We start from the raw sequence: 16,794 nt of genomic DNA on the forward strand, positions 1-16,794 counted from the left end.
CTGGTGTTCTGCCTGAAGCAATACACCTCCTAATACCAACATTATGATGGCACAGGTATAGAAACCATCAATATTATACAGAAACGCAGTATAGCAGAGCGCTGCATCACAGATGGGTAACTCATGCAGTGAGAATGAATGGCATTACTAAAGCTAGAAACCCAATAAACACACTTAAACAGGTCTTCTTGCACTGCAGCCACATCTGCACCACCCGCAGTTTTTTTCTGTGCAGTATGGTTTTCCTGGGGATTTGAAATTAAGGCAAATTGTTAGTGAGATTTTTTCTCTATAGGAAAACTACAGAAAAGAAAACACAAAAGTTGTAACTGTTTTGGCTGTTCTTTCCTTACGATGTCCAGCTGTTCTTGTAAAGTCTGTTTCGTAAATGTCCTTGTAAGTGTATATGCGGCCAAATCGATTTCTCCTTCTCAGTGAGCCATTGTGGAATGAAAAAAAAAACAGCTATTGAATTCACAAGAATATACTTGAGCTTGTGCAGTTTGCGACGGATGCGGGATGCAATAGTTCACTCTCTGCCCATCCAATCAAACGATGAGAAAATGCTGACGTGACTGAATGCCTTCTAGGATCCTTGGAGTGTCCAAATCGCAGTCTGATTGGTTAAAGCAAGAGCTTTAAGCAGCATAGATTTTAATCTAACGAGCGCTCATGCTTTTTAATTATGCTGGCTTTATGGCAATACGTGATGTGACGACTGAAATCTGATTGAATAGAAATTGTAATAAAATCTTTTATTTGGATGCACTTCTCCTAGATGCAGTTCATCTGAAAGAAACAGTATGATATGCAGAGAATAGTCTATTGGATAAACATTGACTAAGTCAATGATTAGCATGCAAACACCTTCCTAAGGAGACTTTCACATTACAATTCATTCATTCATTCATCTTTAGTAGACACTTTATGTTGGCGAGGGTCACGATGGATCCTAAGCCTAGCCCAAGAACGTCCCTTTTAGATCACTGAGAAAGAATTTAATAAGGTTCTCACCTTATAAAACCCAGTAGCAGAACATTTACAATGATAAAGGAGCTAATAAAAAAGGCACCATCTATGTTCTGCTGTTTCTGATCATTTAACTGCAATGATTGCTTGAGAAGTGTCCTTAATTTTCTGCTCAAAATCGGTGTTCTCTCAGAGTCAGACTGGAGGGATTCTGGGATTAAGAATGATGTTTTGGAGAAAAGTGTGTGTGTGTGTGTGTGTAAAGCACCAGAGCTCGATGGCAGGAGTTATAATGATAGCAAGTCGGCTAACTCGGCTGACGCTGAGCCTGTTAATGCACTTTAATTCGCACAGAGACCCGTGGCCATCTGGAGACTCTGAGCCTTCTCATATGCTTTTGACTTCCTTTTAAATAAAACTGTCTCTTCAGCATGTATTAATTTTTTTGTACTGGATCAGCTGAATTTGAGAATCCTGTCTAAAGAGATAATAGAGTTGCAGCAGCTGACATGAAGAGGGGGGAAAAAAACTTCTCTCCTGGGAGGGGGGTTTGCTGTTTGGTGAGCATTCGGGCCTCACTTTATCTCAGCCTCCGTGACATCTTCATCAAGAATTTGTCAGCATCGGCGAGCAAAGATTTACGAGCCTCGGATTTATGGCTTCCTGCACTGATGTAAAACTAGTAGCTGTCTATTCCAAGCATGAAAGGGCAACATGGAGCGTGCACTGGTGAAATTATTTCTTTCCTGATTGAGGTTGATTACACAGAGTCCAGAAATGAAAGCAGGAAGCTTAAACGAAATGTCCTGCACTCAATCAGGAGAAGGAATTAGTGTTGCAATGCCAGCATGATTCCCGTCTATGCTTCAAAATACAACACTGCGGTGGCACAGTGAAGTTGTGGGTAGTGTTGCTATCTTACAGCTCGAGGGTTCAAAACTGATGTTAGGACTCTGTGTGGGTGTCCATGTGGGTTTCCTCAAACACTTCCCCAGGGGTGATTATTTGTACACGGTGCTCCATCTGTACTGGCATTTCATCCTGCCTCAAGAAAATACTTAATATCTTAATAAAATGTTTCAATATTTTTTTTTTTTTGCATGTGCAATCAAAGTGACTTTCAAGTGATTGGCTTTGCAAGTGCTAAATAACAAAACATACACCTTGCTAAATTGTTATGTCCTGTATGAACATCTCATTCCATATTTACTTCGCATTTGCTTGTATAATAACCTTCACTTCACTGGGAAGATGGTTTACCAAATTTTGGAGTGTGCTTGTGTAGATTTGTGCTCATTCAGCCAGTTAAGTCTGATGTATTATGTGAAGGCCTGGGGTGCAGTCAGCATTTCAATTCATTCTGAAGGTGTTCAATAAGGTTGGGGTCAGAGCTCTTTAGCAGTCCACTCAAGATCTCCTACTTCAACCCATATACAGTATTCAGTTCAAGACCAACACAGGGCTAACATTCAAGATGTTTCCAAACATTTACTTACTTTTCTAGACTAAGGGTCATTGTGTTCCCTTTAAAATGTGCTCACAAGTGTCTTTAGGCAGCTCTGACACAAAGATTAAAAAACGTGGTTGTGGCAACTAGTGCGTGTACCTGTCACTTACTAAAAGTAAATCATGACCAAATCAGTTGTCACTGATTATCATAACAAAGCATAACATGTAATTTAGACACTTTTAGAACCTTTTAGGTCTTTGGTGGCAGTAAAACATAGCTATGATGAATCATTTTTAATTAATCAACATCGATCTGTATTATTTCGCATGTATTAGAGAATATCTTACACAGAATTTGTTTTTACTTTATAGTGACTGACAGAAGAACTTATTGTTAACAACGCTTGTCTTTGTCTCACTGTTGCTACTGCTTAGTACATAGAATTCGATAGTGAACCCTGGCTTTTGAACCTTTGCAGTTTTAATCCATGTGATGGTCATCTATAGGACCTGAGGCTGTTCAGACCTAAAGAGTGAAGAATAACTCAGGGTAGCTGTGTGTGTGTGTGTGTGTGTGTGTGTGTGTGTGTGTGTGTGTGTGTGTGTGTGTGGGTGTGTAAGAAAGAACGAGAGACTTTTGACTGCACCAATTATAACCAATCTCATCTTTTCTTGCAAAAAGTTTGATAAATTCTTCTTGCTTCCCTAGTATTTTTTTACACTTAACCATATATAATATATATATATTCTAATAAACTTAGTATAGTTGGTAAAATTTCCCTAAATATTCAAATGTATATTTAACCCAGACTGACAATGAGGATTCTTTCATCTACATGTTACTTCTTTACACATTTAAAAAGTATTAAATGATGAATGAATAAATGCAGGAAATACATCACACAGCACCATCTAAACACCGTGCCATGTCCAATCCACTCCCATGTTAATCAGTAAGGCCTTTTTTTTCTCCTTCAATCTTCAAATTCTACAGCCTGATCCTACCAACATGAAAATAAAAGCAGCTCTAGCACACGTTGTGTTCCCTGACTCAATACAAACCTCTAAATCAGGGTGATGGAGGCTCCTGTGGTGCTCAGTAATACTCTCCTCACCTAGTTGCCTCAACACTACCATGTCAGACACTCATAAATAGGCTCCCAAAAAGTCGGTCCGTGGCTTTGTTGAGCATCTGGCAATCTGGAGATTGATTACTACTTTGAAAGATGTAGAGCACAAAAAGATGTTTAAAATTCCTTGTGCTAGTCAAAACCAGTTTTTAGTCATGATCTGACTCTTCTCTTTTCTTTGTTTTGTGAGTCTTTTTTATATGTAGAGTGCTATAAAGAAAAACAGAAATTGCCATTATTATATGTAATGAGTAGAAAAGGCTCTCATAAGAACAATTTTGTGGACAGTCTATTCAAAGTGGAGCATACTGTCTCTGACTAGAAAAGGGTGGATGTGATATAACACTTACTATGCTAGCTCTATTATACCATTTCACAAAGTAAAGAAAAACTTGGTGACTATGCTATGCACTTTGGCATTTCACAGGCCAGATTTGGGTTCACATGTATCCTTAGATGGAAATGTACAGTACCTGTAAATGCATCCTAGGATGAAACATTTCTATGATGAAACATTCCCTTTTAGAATGACCTAAGAATGAAAATATATAGGTCCTTTTCTTTCTTATTCAAAGGCACCATACATCCCCAAGGTGAAAACCTATGAGAAAGTTTGGATGGACATGTAGGACAGTGCTTTCAACCTCAATCATCAAAGCACCAATTTAAAAAAAAATTATTTTGAAAGAATGGTGTTCCTCTGTCCAGTAAAGTTCCAGAGTCTTGTAGAATCTATGAGAAGCATTTTTTTAATGGTGGCATTTTTCTTTATTTTGTCACAGAGCTTTGCTGCAGCCATTGAGATTTTAATCCTGAAGAACCTTTTACCATTGACTAAAGTGGAGAAACATGCAATTATGGTGATGACATAAGCCCAGTAAATTTGATGGCACAAATTATGATTGATGTGATGCAGTTAGAGCCTGCCGCTGCTGCTTCTGTCTGCTCTTGTTTACACCATGGCTAAAGTACGCATCAAGACAGAATCAATAAAGCTTGTCCTAATTCAAGGGTGGAAGTTGTTCTGCTTTTAAAAGCAATATTAAAATGAAAAGGAATAAGAAAAGGACAGAGAAAATTGTTCCTCAACAGTATTTCTGTGTCTATATGACGGCTCTTTGTCTACAAATGGAGACACTCTCCTGGCTCTAGACATTTGGTTAATTGGTTAAATAACATGCCAATGAGTCTGCACTAACATTGACACTGACAGGAAATTACTAATTATCTTCATTTTAGCTTCACTGACAGCAACTTTGCAAACATTTCTGCCTGCCTTCCCTCTGCCATTGTAGCACAGTGACAAATTTAATCACGTGTCATTATAAGAGAATCGTAATAGAAAATATAATCAAAAAAGAATATTTTAATGTCTGCACTAATGGACACATGGATTGCTAATTCATTGACCCCAAGGCTTATGCTCTCAGCACAGATGTGACAATTGGCTGTAAAATCGGCAAAATGTGTGATCGCATAAATCATAAATTTTATGGTTGGTCGTTAAGAAATGGTCGCTTTCAAGCAGCCAGGAACAATAGATACTTTTATTCACATGAACCAATCCTGCCTACAGGAAATCAAAAATATGGTAAACTGTATTGTAAATTCCTAATTATGTCCGTGGTTAATCATGATGTGGATGACTTTCTTTTCTAAATATTGGGTGAGATCTTGTCAGTGTCTACTCAAATAGCACAGAGAAAACCATCATGATTAAATAGTTCTGCTTTTGAAGATTTCAGCTGTCATTTTCAACCAAAATGAAGTTATAGAAGAAAAATTAGCGTAAATAATTAAACATGCTGATTTTATACATTAAGAATGAATTAAAGATTGCAAAATAATTTCACGGGTCTTTTGTGAAGGTTCAGAAGGCCTTAAGGCAGGGGTGTCCAATCTTTTCTACAAAGGGCCAGTGAGGGTGCAGGTTTTCATTCCAATCAAGCAAGTCCACAACAAATTCTACCTGTTAAAATCTAATGATTTTCATTTTCAATAACTATCAGGTGTGGCCCTTAATTGGTTGGAATGCGAACCTGTGCCCACACTGGCCCTTTGTAGAAAAGATTGGACACCCCTGCCCCAAGGGTTTTTCTATGATAAACTTTTTGGAGAATGACATAAAACTAATTCACTTTATAGTCTGTGACACACTGCAGCTACAGCCATTGCCCCTTTCCCTAGATAATTCAGTTTCTCCTGATTGATTTATTTGTAAGGCCTATTCCATCTTCCGACCAATTACTCATGTCTGTTCCATGGTCCTGGTTAAAGTTCAAGAGTGATTGCTCTTTCTTCATTATCAGCCCTAGGCTGTGGAATAGTTTGACCTTATCCATCAGATCTGCTTCCATTATCAGCTAGGGATGTGTACGGTTATATTGGATTATCTGGTTAAGTGATTAAAGTTCTGGTATTTAAATACTAAAATCATTATCCGGGATGTTTGTTGTGTCTGAGCTTCACATTAAATTGGCGAGGAAAGTCGAAAGGAGAATTCATTTAATTCAGATCACAACATTGTTGTTTTGGTGTGTAAGTTATACTATATGTAGGTATGTGTCAGGACTAAAAAAGAAAAAGAGTTTATCGCTTAACTCAAGATATATGATATCTTAAGATAGTGGTCTTTTTTGGTGGCTAAAGTAGCATTTGATGTTGTCTTCTGTTGCCTCCTTCAAGGTTTGATGCATTGTGTGTTCGTTTCTGCTCAAAATGGTTGTAAACAGTGGTTATATCAGTGTCTGTAACTTTCCTGTCAGCTTGAAGCAGTCTGTCTATTCTCTTCTTTATCGACATCTTTCATCGACAAAGTGTTTCCTGTTAGATATTTGATGTTTTCCATAACATTGTAATGCATATAGAGACTTTATACATGAAAATCCCAGATTACCAGTGTACTGAATGTTCAAACTGATCCATCTGAGAAAAAAAAACCTGGTCATTAAAATATTTTCTTAATTCTGCTGTTTCAGGTTTTAGGAATTGGATTGCTGCCGCATAATGGGATAATTATCATATTATTACAAACATGCATTGAGACGTTTTTATTCAAATTTTATTCCAGTGCGAAATGGTGGTTAGCATATTTCCCTCTTCAGGTTTGGGGGTTTAAATGCTGGTCTTGCCCTATGTATGTGGAGTGATCATGTGCTTCCTGTGATTCCTACTGTAGTTTCTATAATAGTCCAAAAATGTGTTGTAGGCTGATTGACATTTCCAATTCCATAGTGTGTAAAAGACTGTGTGTGTGTCTCTGTCTGTCCGTATCCTTGTCTGTGTCTGTGTGTGCTTGTACCTTGCAATGGTTTGGCAGCCCATTCCAGGATATCCCTTGGCCTTCTCAGTGATTACCTCCAAAGTCTCACCTGACCATCTGTAGCATAAGTGTTCTAAAAATGATTGGACAGGTGGATATTCCAATCCTGAACTCCACTGCAGTTAGAACGATCACTTAATATGAATTTTAACTGATGCCAAAGCATCTGCTGTTACTGTAGCACTACAGGCTGAAATATTGAGCTGACATTCCAAAACGCTGACTAAAGCACTTTCAAACGAATTTTTATCTTTATATTGTAGCCTGATGAGTCAGCATTAAAGTCTATGATATATAAATATGAGTTTGGTGTCTGATCTCGTATTGCATATCGCTCTTCTATAGCCTCTGTTCTTTTTTAAATGGGTTCTACTTCACTTGTTAAAGTGTAAATGGATAATCATATCTCATATTTGGGGATCTCTTTTGATGCTTCTCTCAATCTCTCTTTTTTATTTCAGTGTGGGACAATAGATTATGGCTCATATGTGAACCTAACCGAGAGGAACCTGCAAGATGCTCAGAAGTTCATCCTGATGCATGAAGTGGTTCAGCCCATTGTCCCTGTGCCCTACTTCATGGAGGATAATGTCCGCTTCTCTCATGTCGCGGTGGATGTTGTGCAGGGGAAAGATGCACTCTACCACATCATCTATTTGGCAACAGGTCTGATCCTTAAATTGCACCACACATATCTGATTCCTAGCCTAGGTTTCATGCTGTATCTTCAAACTCCATTTTGCCTACAGTTAGTTTGGATACTACAAAACAAGCACATGTAGTTGAAGTGCTAACCTCGCTATCGACATATTTCACTGAGGTTGTATTTCGTTTTAATCGACATAATTAAAGTCATTATCGATGTTTTATTTTTCATAACAGCGACATTAGAGGCGATCTTGTTTATTAAAGGTTCTCTTGCTGTTCAGCCGTCATTAGAATGGCTCTTGTCTATCGATGGCATTAAAGAGCATATTCCTGCTCAAAAAAACATGTTAGAGGTGCTCTTTTTGGTTCACTAGAGCTATTTAAGAATTTCGGTTTGTTTACAAGATACAGTATGTTTCAAATGCCCTTTTCTGCTCATTAAATCCAAATGTTTAGCTCGTTCTTTCGAGTTTTAGGAGCTGCTTTTGCTGTTCACTGGAGAAAATCGAGCTGCTTTTCCTATTTATTTGATAAATACCTGACGCTTCTCTTGTTCACTAGAGATATTAATGATGCGTTTCCTGTTTACTAGAAACATTACTGATGATCTTCATGTTTGTAAGATACACTATAAATCATGCTCTTCATGTTTACTAGAAACATTAGTTATGACCTTTAATTTTATTAGATATATACATTCCTCTTAGATTTTATTAGTTTAGCAACCTGTACTGGCAACTTTCAAGATGCTCTATGGTACAGTGTAGGTGCTTTTTTTTACATTATAGGTGTTCAGGTGGTAGTTTAGTGGTTAAGGCTCTGGGTTATTGATCATAACCCTGTACTCTGACCCTAGCTTCCTAACATTGCTAATAAGTGCAAAGTATTTCAATGTGCTGTAAAAGTACATTAAAAGTGACAAGCATAAATCATTCAGTGCATTCAGTTTACTGGGAACTTCTTAGATGTTCAATAGAATTGTTTTTTGTTTTTGCTGTTTCTGAGCATCATTAGAGATGCACTTTCTGTTCACTCTTTATATTAGTTCATTGCTTCACTAGTTCATTGGTAAGATAATGGATGTTTTTACACTTCACCAGAATCTTCTGTTCTTGTTCAGGTAACCTATGAAATGCTCTTCCTCTTTTTCTAAATCAGTACAGACTCTCTACCTGTTCACTTGACCTTTAAACTGCTCTAGTTGTTTCTGCGAACCACCAAAGACTCTCGACCTGTTCACATGACTTTGGCTTTTTTGGTCTTCATGCTGCTGTGCACCAGTGCAAAAATGGTTGATTTAGAAGAATGCATTGATTTAGAAGAAATGATTGATTTAGAAGAAACATTACAGGAGCTTTTCCAGCATGATAGAGACTTCTGGGATGCTTTTTTTGGTCCTAAAAGTTGTAAGAATGTTCTTCTGGTTTACCAAAAACTCTTTTTTTTCCTATGCATTTTTCTTATCCTATGTCCTATGCACAGTCTTATCCAAAAGGCCCATCCTGTTCATGTATGTACCAAGAACCAAAGTTATCTCATAGTAGTACTTTTTAGTACTAGTGATAGTTGTCAAAGTAGTCTATTCAGATGTACAGAAAATCAATTCGCTTATATTGATAAAAGTTAGCAAATTTGTTTAATGAATTTTGACCACAAGGCTAAATAACTGTAAAGTTGGTCCACATTATCGCTCTGGTACAGCATGAGTAAACTTATTGTAAACACGTTAATGTGTGTGCAAAAGCTAAATACATGGACCAACTTAGCATCAAGGAATGTGTTAATGAATACTAAACACTAATTGCTTTTTTGTGTCAGAGGATTTCTATCATCGAAAAACATTGCTTACTTTGTGTAACGAAGCAGAAGGTGATAAGGGTTTAATAACTACTACTTGCTAATTAATAGTTTGGTTCATTCTCATTAAAGCATTTGCAAAATGAGCTCTAGCTTCTGTAAATTAGATCAATAACCAGGTGTCGAATACATGAAGTTTTTGTCCCTGACCTGTGGCTAATTACAGATAATATGTATAATGAAAGAATTGGCTTAAAATAATTCTTAGTGTCCAATAAGTTTGTTTCTGCGTCAAGCTTGCCTTTGCTAGGCATTGCATCTGGGTAATTTTAAGTGAAGATTTTGGTACCACACCATGCTAAAGCTGTGTTCGACAGGGCTATCAACCAAATCGATGCATCTCATAGGGTCTAAAAATCAATGATCTCTACACTTACGATATATGTTCCATAAAAAGTACCTTTAAAGCTCTATGAAGCTGAAAATAAGATGAAGAGTAAATACTCCCTTGGATAATATCTGAGGTATTGAACTCAATAATCCATCCATTCTTCATGATAATGTGAGGCCATTGAATGAGCTGCAAGTACTTCCACACATATAAAGAGGCGGGGGGGGATAGATGTCTGAAAGTCTGGAAAGTGTTTCTGCTGCTAATTCAGTCTTTTTAAGACTTCACAAAAGGTCGTTTGCAAGAAGCTAATGGCTGTTTTGCGGGTAATGCTTCCCCACTGAACACCATGCACATTTGAACTCAACTTGGTTTTGAGGGCACCTGATTTTGTGTAAAGAAAAGAAGGTTGTTATCTTTGACATCATTTGACGGGTGTCATAGCTTTCTCACGATCCCATTAGACATGCATATTTTGTCAATGGAGACATACTTTCTGTTCACTGAAGACATATGCGATGGTCTAACTGTTTATTGGGGTCATTAAAGGTGTCCTTTCTGTTGCCTTGAGACATTAAAGATGTCCTTCCTGTTCACTAGAGTTATTAAAGTTGTCCCTTGTGTTTATTAGTCATTAAAGTTGTCCTTCCTGTTACCTAGAAATGTCAAAAAATGTCCTTCCTGTTTACTAGAGTCCCTAAAGCTGTTATTTCTTTTCATTAGAGTCATTATGCCCCTTCTGTTGCAGATGTTCCTCCTGTTCACTAGAGTCATTAAAGATGTCCTTTATGGTCACTACAGTCACTTAAGATGTCTTGTCTATTCACTATAGTCATTAAAGATGCTCTTCCTGTTCACCAGAGACATTACAGATGCCCTTCTTGTTCAACAAAGTCATTAAAGATGCTCTTCTTAGTCATTGGAGTCATTAAAGATGCCCTTTTTTTTTCACAAGTCATTAATTATGCCCATCCTGTTTACTAGAGTCTCTAAAGATGCCCTTCCTGTTTACTAGAGTCATTAAATATAACTTTCCTGTTCACTAGAGTCATTAGAGATGCCCTTCCTGTTCACTGGAGTCATTAAAGATGCCCTTCCTGTTCACTAGAGTTATTAAATATAACCTTCCTGTTTACTGGAGTCATTAAAGGGCCCCTTTATTTTTTTACTAGATTTGTTTAAGATGCCCTTCCTGTTCACTGGAGTAACTAAAGATGCCCATCCTGTTTACCAGTGTCATTAAAGATGCCCTTGCTGGTCATTTGAGTCATTTAAGATGCCCTTTTTTTTTTTAGTAGAGTCTCTAAAGATGCCCTTCCTGTTTACCAGAGTCATTAAAGATAACCTTCTTGTTCGCTAGAATCATTAAAGATGCCCTTCTTGATCACTAGAATTATTTAAGATGCCCTTACTGCTTAAGCGTCATTATATATACCCTTCCTATTCACTAGAGTCTTCAAAGATGCCCTTTCTGTTTACTCTAGTCACTAAAGATGCCCTTTCTGTTTTCTAGAGCTTTTAAAGATGCCCTTCCTGTTTACTAGAGTCACTAAAGATGCCCTTTTTGTTTACTGGAGCTTTTAAAGATGCCCTTCCTGTTCACTAGAGTCATTAAAGATTAAAGTTAAACTGAAGAACCATTGTGATCAATCTGGACTGTAATCAATAGGAACAGTATAAACTTAATATAAAGTGCTTCAATAGATTAGGGCTGTAATTGCCATGAACAGTTTTGCATTTAGTGAACAGCTGATAACATCAACAATGATGGAACTCTAAAAACGGACATTCAGTGTCACTGAGATGAAGATGGGTTTTTTTCGGAGTCTGATTCCTCTCAAGGTTTCTTTCTCCTCCCATCTCAGGACGTTTGTCCTTGCAATTGTCACCACCGACTTGCTTAGGGATAAACGTATAGGGATGCTGAAATTCATATTTGTAATCTATGTATTTATGTAAATCCATTGTTAAAAGCATAAACAAATAACATAAATTGAATTAAATGTGTCCTTTCTTTTACTTACAGGCTTTATAGATGCCCTTCCTGTTCACTGGAGTAACTAAAGATGCCCATCCTGTTTACCAGTGTCATTAAAGATGCCCTTGCTGGTCATTTGAGTCATTTAAGATGCCCTTTTTTTTTTTAGTAGAGTCTCTAAAGATGCCCTTCCTGTTTACCAGAGTCATTAAAGATAACCTTCTTGTTCGCTAGAATCATTAAAGATGCCCTTCTTGATCACTAGAATTATTTAAGATGCCCTTACTGCTTAAGCGTCATTATATATACCCTTCCTATTCACTAGAGTCTTCAAAGATGCCCTTTCTGTTTACTCTAGTCACTAAAGATGCCCTTTCTGTTTTCTAGAGCTTTTAAAGATGCCCTTCCTGTTTACTAGAGTCACTAAAGATGCCCTTTTTGTTTACTGGAGCTTTTAAAGATGCCCTTCCTGTTCACTAGAGTCATTAAAGATTAAAGTTAAACTGAAGAACCATTGTGATCAATCTGGACTGTAATCAATAGGAACAGTATAAACTTAATATAAAGTGCTTCAATAGATTAGGGCTGTAATTGCCATGAACAGTTTTGCATTTAGTGAACAGCTGATAACATCAACAATGATGGAACTCTAAAAACGGACATTCAGTGTCACTGAGATGAAGATGGGTTTTTTTCGGAGTCTGATTCCTCTCAAGGTTTCTTTCTCCTCCCATCTCAGGACGTTTGTCCTTGCAATTGTCACCACCGACTTGCTTAGGGATAAACGTATAGGGATGCTGAAATTCATATTTGTAATCTATGTATTTATGTAAATCCATTGTTAAAAGCATAAACAAATAACATAAATTGAATTAAATGTGTCCTTTCTTTTACTTACAGGCTTTATATATGTCTTTCCTGTTCATTAGAGTCATTAAGGATTCACTTCCTGTTCATTCGAGTATTTAAAGATGTTGTTCATGTTTAGTAGTCAATGAAGTGCTATCTAGTATCATTGAGTCCTTCCTGTTCACTAGTTATTGAGGCTTCCTGCCCCTGAGTCATTAACAGAGATGGTAAGTAATGAAGTTTAAATACTTCTTTACTGTACTTAAGTAGATTTTTTAAGTATTAATACTTTCCTTCACTAATTACTTTTCAGACAAGTTTTTACTTTCACTTATTGAAATTTCTACACAGATATCTGTACTTCCTACTTCTTACATTTTGAAACCAGGCTTGTTACTTTAGTTTTAATCTATCTGGTGGCATGATCAATATTTTTTCTTCTTATTGCGTGCCTTTTTTAGCCCATCAACCTACTGTATTTCTTGTCATTGTGTGTTTTTTTTCAACCTACCACTCGTGTATCATTTCCTGGATATCACACACCACAGATGTAGGCTAGCCTACAAAGAAACAATGAGCAAAGCAAAAGGCAAAAAGACTGAGAACAGACTGAGAACATCATCTTTTCTTTCCTTGTGTTCTATATGGTGGTTGTTCAGCCTGAATACGTTTATTAGATAACAACATTTTTTAATATTTTGTATTAATATATTAATATAATGTATAAAGAGTCTGTCTGACACTTAAACAGGTAGTAGTAATGATGTAATGATGAACTTTTTTCATAAGTTCAAGTCAGATCCCAAACATCTTTACTTTAACTTGAGTGAAAACGTGTAGTCAGTACTTTAACTTTTACCAGAGTCTTTTCAAACATGAGTATCTGTACTTCTACTTGAGTGAAGGATGTGTTTTGCCATCTCAGGTCATTAAAGATGTCTTAATAATTCAATAGACAGGTTAACATTTTTATGTTATGTTATGTCCACCAATGATTAGATTTGGTGTTCGTGTTCACCAGTCATTCCACATTCTTCCTCTTTATCAGCTGCTTTTTTTCAGCGTATAATTAGCTATATTCCTTCTGCTTGTTGGAAAATAGAGAAGTTGATCTTGTTTCCTGCCGATATCCAAGATTTACTTTCTGTACATTTCGGTACAAACTTTTCTTTCTGTACAAACTTTCTGTCTAACAGAGCTATTAGATCGGTTTTTCTTGTTTACCTAAGTCATTAAAGTTACATTTCCTTATTACGTTTCTCTATTTCCTTAGTATGTTTTTCCTGGTCATTGTAGAGTCACTAAGGATCCTCCTCCTTCTTAATCACATCAGTCGTGCTCTTATTATTGTTCACTAGAAATAGATATGTTTTTTCTTTTGAGAAAATAGTGCACAATCAGAGATGGTTCATGTTTACTAGAGTCTGTTAAGTCGGTCTTCCTGTTTACATCATTTTAGCGGTACACAAGCCGTGAAAAATAGTTTTTCCTGTTTGCTAAATGCATTTAAGGTGCTTCTCGAAAGACAGCAAAAATGTTTTCCTGTCAACTAGAAACATTACGGATGCTCTTGTTGCCTAGAAACAGTTGCACTTACTTTTAGTAGAAGTTTTCAGAGACGCTGTTTCTCTTCATTGAAGATTAAAGAGTTCTCCTTCCTTTTCACTAGTCTTTAGAAATACTTAAGGTTGCATCATAATGGTCCTCAGATTCTATTAATGTGTTTTTGCTTATTATTGCATACTTTTTGTTGCATTATTGCATAATTTTATTTTATATGTTCAATTCAGCTCAGTTCATCTAAATTTCTGTCAAATTTTAGAGAGGGGTCTAATGCTATTTCAAGCTTTCTGAGTTATTTACACTGTTAAAGAGTTGGATTCTCATGCTAAACATGGCCAAAGTTTAATGTGGGCGCTACAAGCACACTCATCGGCATGCTTCATTCGGTTATGGAGGTTGTCGGGAGGATTTGCTTGAGAAGAATGTCTCCAAAGAAGAGTGTTTTGGATGTGAGGGAAGGAGAACTTTGTTCAGTCGGGATCTGATTCTGGATCACATATGTGGGACTGGATCTGATTGTTAGTCATATTTCATATAAACTATAAAGTTTTTGTTCTATTTATTGTTATGTCACAGCTGGCAGACGATCGCTACGTAAAAGCTGTGGATGCTCGCAACTCTTTAGCTCCTCCAGGAGCTTACCTGTTTTTCTGGAAAGAAGCATAAAGATGTATCCTACATTTATAAATCTAATAAAAAAAAGACTCTTCAGAAATATTAAAGATTCAAAACCACTCTATAGCTACTCAAGATTAACATGAGGTTTGCCAAAACTGTGTTATGTCCCCTTTAACTAATTTCAGAATAACTAATAAAAGTACAGCCAAAGCTTTTAATAACATGATATTTTTATGTTTTTGTCATTCAATCTCTATTTGTCTGTTTGCCTGTCACAGATTATGGCACCATCAAGAAGGTTCTCTCTCCACTTAACCGAACCACAGGCAGCTGTTTGCTGGATGAGATTGAGCTTTTCCCCTCCAGGTAAAAAAAAAAAAAAAAAAAACCACAATAATGAATAGCGCATTATACAAACTGAATGTTGCAGCATGTAGATTTGGCGAAACGTTTGAATAAATGTTACATTTCTGCGACAGGAGGAGAGAGTCGATCCTGAGCCTGCTCATCCTGCAGAGCCGCAGCGAGCTTTTTGTGGGAGTCAGAGATCAGGTTATCAAAATCCCGCTCATGCGCTGCAATTTCCACAAATCCAGAGAGTAAGTCTAGACATGCACTTACTTACACAAAAAAAAACCTTGTGCGAATTATGGTTTCGCAGTGTTAATAATTAAACAACCCCGTGCCGCAACAAGCTACACCGTCAAATGTAATGCAATACCATTTAAATGGCTGATGATGTAATATTGATAGAAAATATGCTAGCAATGTTTTATTAATAACCTTCATATACATTTACACACATGTACATTAACATTCAAGCCTTGTTACAGATTTGTCTATAAATAAGCCTATTTGACTTCTATTGTGTAACATTATAGGTAGGAAAAAAACATTTTACAAAAATAATTTTCAATATATTTTTAAAACTAAGTTATAAATAATATAATGATGTATAGGATACAGTAAATAAATAATCAAATTTCAAAAATGAATAAATTAAGGAAAACATCAAAGTGACAATATTCTACCATATTTTTAAAATAATTCAATCAAATATAATAATTCAGTATTACAGAAATCAGAGGGAGGTTTAGCTATTCAGTTATGCCGGCTACAAATTTTCTTCTTAAACGCAAAACCTTTCCTATTACTATTTTTGAACAGTAATAAAAATGCACCATGCACATTGCAATTAAATATCAAATCTCAATGTTCAAGTGTTCTGTTTTGTATAAAATTTCAATAAATCTAGCAGAAAATCTCATTAAGTAACTTCAACATTTGAGTCAGTAAGGCTGTTCAAACTTTCTACCCCATACTGATACTTGAGAGAATTTAGCAATTTCAAAGTATCAGCTTTCAAAGTAACTCTTCTATCAAAGTTGATCATATATCTAAAGAGAATTTCTGAGCAGGTTCATTAGATTAGGTGAACGCTCACATTCGACCATCTCTGAAACTATTGAAAAATTACACATACACACACCGGCCATTTTAAAAGGAGCAACATTTAACAGGAATTTATAAGCCATGCACTCATCCCCCATTCAAAATGTTATGCACAGAGCTTCATTCAGTTTAGATCTAGTGACTGGGGAGCCATTGAACTCATTGTCCTGTTCCTGGAATCTGCGGTTTGTGACGTGGTGCAATATCATGCTGGAAGTAACCATTGTAAGATGTGTAAATTGTTGCGATTAATATAGTCAGAGCAAGGCTCAGATGGCACGTGGCATTCAAATGATGTTTGACTGGTACCAGGAGGTCCAATGAGTGCCAAGAAATGTTTCCTCACACCATTACATCACTAGTAGCAGCCTGAACTGTTGACATTAGGCAGTCTGGGTTTATAAATTTGTGCTCTTGATGCCAAATCTGGAGTCTGCCATCAGCAGGACACAGCAGAAATGCAGATTTTTGTGCCAGGCAACGATTTTCTAATCCAAAGCTGCACAGTGTTGATATGTCTATGTCCAGCGTAGCTTCAGATTCCTGTTTTTGGAGCAGGTGTATAGCCAGAAGCAGTCTTCTGCTATTACAATTAATTAATGTGATCTGGACTGATACTTTTTTGAAC

The 16,794-nt window shown here is 36.6% G+C and overlaps 1 protein-coding gene across 3 annotated transcripts in view; it reads left to right on the plus strand.

The window, feature by feature from the left end:
- The window catches only part of sema5a (sema domain, seven thrombospondin repeats (type 1 and type 1-like), transmembrane domain (TM) and short cytoplasmic domain, (semaphorin) 5A), a 227,343-nt gene that overhangs the window by 127,680 nt on the left and 82,869 nt on the right, over positions 1 to 16,794 (plus strand). For all 3 annotated transcript variants that reach the window (XR_006923712.1, XM_046834116.1, XM_046834115.1), the window contains exons 10-12: positions 7,332 to 7,536; positions 14,993 to 15,080; positions 15,194 to 15,313. Coding sequence is in view for 2 of the 3 variants with exons in the window: in XM_046834116.1 (XP_046690072.1) it covers positions 7,332 to 7,536; positions 14,993 to 15,080; positions 15,194 to 15,313 (413 nt within the window). In the remaining variant the exon portion in view is untranslated. The remainder of the gene's footprint in view (positions 1 to 7,331; positions 7,537 to 14,992; positions 15,081 to 15,193; positions 15,314 to 16,794) is intronic.

This window comes from Silurus meridionalis, chromosome 21, assembly GCF_014805685.1.
Source record: "Silurus meridionalis isolate SWU-2019-XX chromosome 21, ASM1480568v1, whole genome shotgun sequence".
Lineage (NCBI taxonomy): Eukaryota > Metazoa > Chordata > Actinopteri > Siluriformes > Siluridae > Silurus > Silurus meridionalis.